The 2,500-nt window shown below is 37.8% G+C and overlaps 1 protein-coding gene across 1 annotated transcript; it reads left to right on the top strand.

Moving 5' to 3' along the window:
• The first annotated feature begins 1,167 nt into the window (after positions 1–1,167).
• SARC_08420 (hypothetical protein) lies at positions 1,168–2,368 on the top strand. The gene has a single exon (XM_014297597.1). It carries the CDS (start codon positions 1,201–1,203, stop codon positions 2,254–2,256), a length of 1,056 nt encoding a protein of 351 aa, XP_014153072.1. The 5' UTR covers positions 1,168–1,200; the 3' UTR covers positions 2,257–2,368.
• Positions 2,369–2,500: the final 132 nt, after the last annotated feature.

Genomic DNA, 2,500 nt, shown 5'->3' on the forward strand with positions numbered 1-2,500 from the left:
GTAGATATATAGATATATAGATGAAAGGCTGTGCATAATGGCAGACCAAGCTACACAATACGTATACTTGTACACGATCGGTTGTAGATACTGTTGTTTTTGTTTATCGGCTTAGATCGATGGGCGAACACACTAGTTCTTGTGTCTATCTCTTTATAAACACCCTATTCTAGAGTGTGAAAATTTTATGTTTTTTATTTTATTTAATAATTTATTTATGTATTAAAAAGCTACAGTACATATTCAGGGTTTTTTTTGTGACAGGCTCGCGGCAGAAAATTTTACAACCTTTTTTCATAAAAGTGCGATATCTTTGTTCATGATATTTCATTTTAGAATGCTATGTAAAATACATACTACATACCTTGATATCTGATTTTGTTTTCTCGTTTATAAATATATAATAAAGCAAAACAATATTTGTGAGTTCATACAGTCAGAGTCTGAGAGTCACAGACCATTTTTTTTTTAAATAGAGTAGTTAGTACTTAGAACAGGGACCGCCGGGGCGCCGGGGCGCAGGACCGGTTACAAAATCACAATCCTTTCCTCTGAGTTTGTGCTTTTTTAGGGTTTAGGGCTTAGGGTTTAGGGTTGTTCTGTGTCTATTTTCGTTTTTTAAAAACAAATATATAAACAAAATTTAAAATTGGCATTTGTCCGAAATCCTTATATATAAATATTGTATGGAATCATCATCCAGAGACGTAGTTTTTTTGTAGTTTTTTTGGTCTTAAAGAATGTAAAACAATAAATAGTAAATATTTTCATATTTGTGTCATTTGTTACTTTACAGTTTTTGTATGCAAACTTTTCACTTTTGGTTTCTTTTGCTTTGTAATATTGTAAAAATATATATATATATATATAAATGTCAATTGAAGACTGAAATGTGAACGCCAATGGTAATCATTTCGATGAAAAAGTATCCTAATATGGTCGTCGTATTATTTATATGCAGTATGATATGAGAGGTTTTTTTATGTTCCCGATATCCCTTACGTAAATATTAATAGTATTTACCATTGCATGCTGTGTATATGTCGCGGAGACAAATTACACCGCAGAGCCGCAGACATCGTTGATATCGGTATTGTATAATTCGTTGTCGTATACTCAATTATTATAAATACAGCTCGCTTAATCTTCTAGTCATCAGATCTTTGGAACGCTGTTCATCAACGTCCTAAATATTCAATAATGACTGGTAAACTGATAAAGGTTGTTACTTGTGCTGTAGTAAGTGTGGCTTTGGTCGAAGCAGCATGCACCGACGACTCGACATATGATGCTGGTCGAAACCAGGCTGAAGTACAATGGAATGCCGCTTGGAGCTACAAGAATGAAGACTGCATGGAGATTAACAATGTCTACAAGCAAGTGCATAAAGCAGCTCCTAGCTCGCCTGAGTGTCTAAACGAAGGTTTCGAGGACGAGCTTGACTCCTTATACGATGATCAAATGGAAGAATGTCTAGTGTATTGTGAGCAAGTAGGTGAGAACTATGCGGAGAGTGCTTGGGCTCAGGCTACTAAAGACAACGAAAACGTGGAGGTTTCCTCTTGTCAATATTTGGATGCCGTTTTCCAACAGGCTAACCGGCAAACGCCTAGTACGCCCGATTGCTTGCGTAATTCTTTCCAGGAGTGGACAAATGCAAAATACAATGAGGACCTAGACGATTGTGTCGATGAGTGTGTTGGCTATGGTGAAAACCAGGGCGAAAATCTTGCGCAACAATTCTGTGCAATTGCTCAACCCTTGGGGGCTGAACTTTACGATGAAGGCTTGACTATTGTAATCTGTAATCAGCAAGAAGAACAGGCATGTTTGGACACTTTTGATTCCTTGAGCTATGAGAACTGTCCCGATGTGCGCGACAACAGTGCGAACGACGAATATTACAAAGCACTGACACAATCGTGCCAATACACTATCGGGCCCCAACCTAGCAACCCGGATGAAATTACCTGTGAAGCGAAGTGGATCGGACGACCGGACGATAAACCGGATTGCCCCGGCTTTTTGGCTGACAAGGAATGTTGCCAGTGGTCCAACAACTGTGGAGATTTGCCTAAGTGTACCGCTTCTTATTGTTGTCCCGAGGAATCGAATTATATCAATTGCGAGATCAAGGAGAGTGAAGGGGGAATTAGTCAAAGCCCTTGCGATTTAGATGCCAACAAACAGTGCTGCCGCAACTCGGGTAAATGCGGGGATTGGCCCAAGTGCACAAACTCGTACTGTTGCAAGTAAAAGAGGAACTCCCATGTTGTTCGACACGTAATCTCGAGAAATTAAAATTTGGTTTTTTAACTATTGTATATTTACACAACTATTTGTAAAATAGTTTTCTGGTGAAAATACCTCGCTTATATAATCTCTATCGAATTGATTTTAAACCGCTATCGAATAACTATTATATTGAAAGCATATGTATGTCATTTAAAAACTTATTTAACTATTAATATCATTTAACTCGGACCACGTTTGAATCTGC

Source organism: Sphaeroforma arctica (genome assembly GCF_001186125.1).
Source record: "Sphaeroforma arctica JP610 unplaced genomic scaffold supercont1.756, whole genome shotgun sequence".
NCBI lineage: Eukaryota > Ichthyosporea > Ichthyophonida > Sphaeroforma > Sphaeroforma arctica.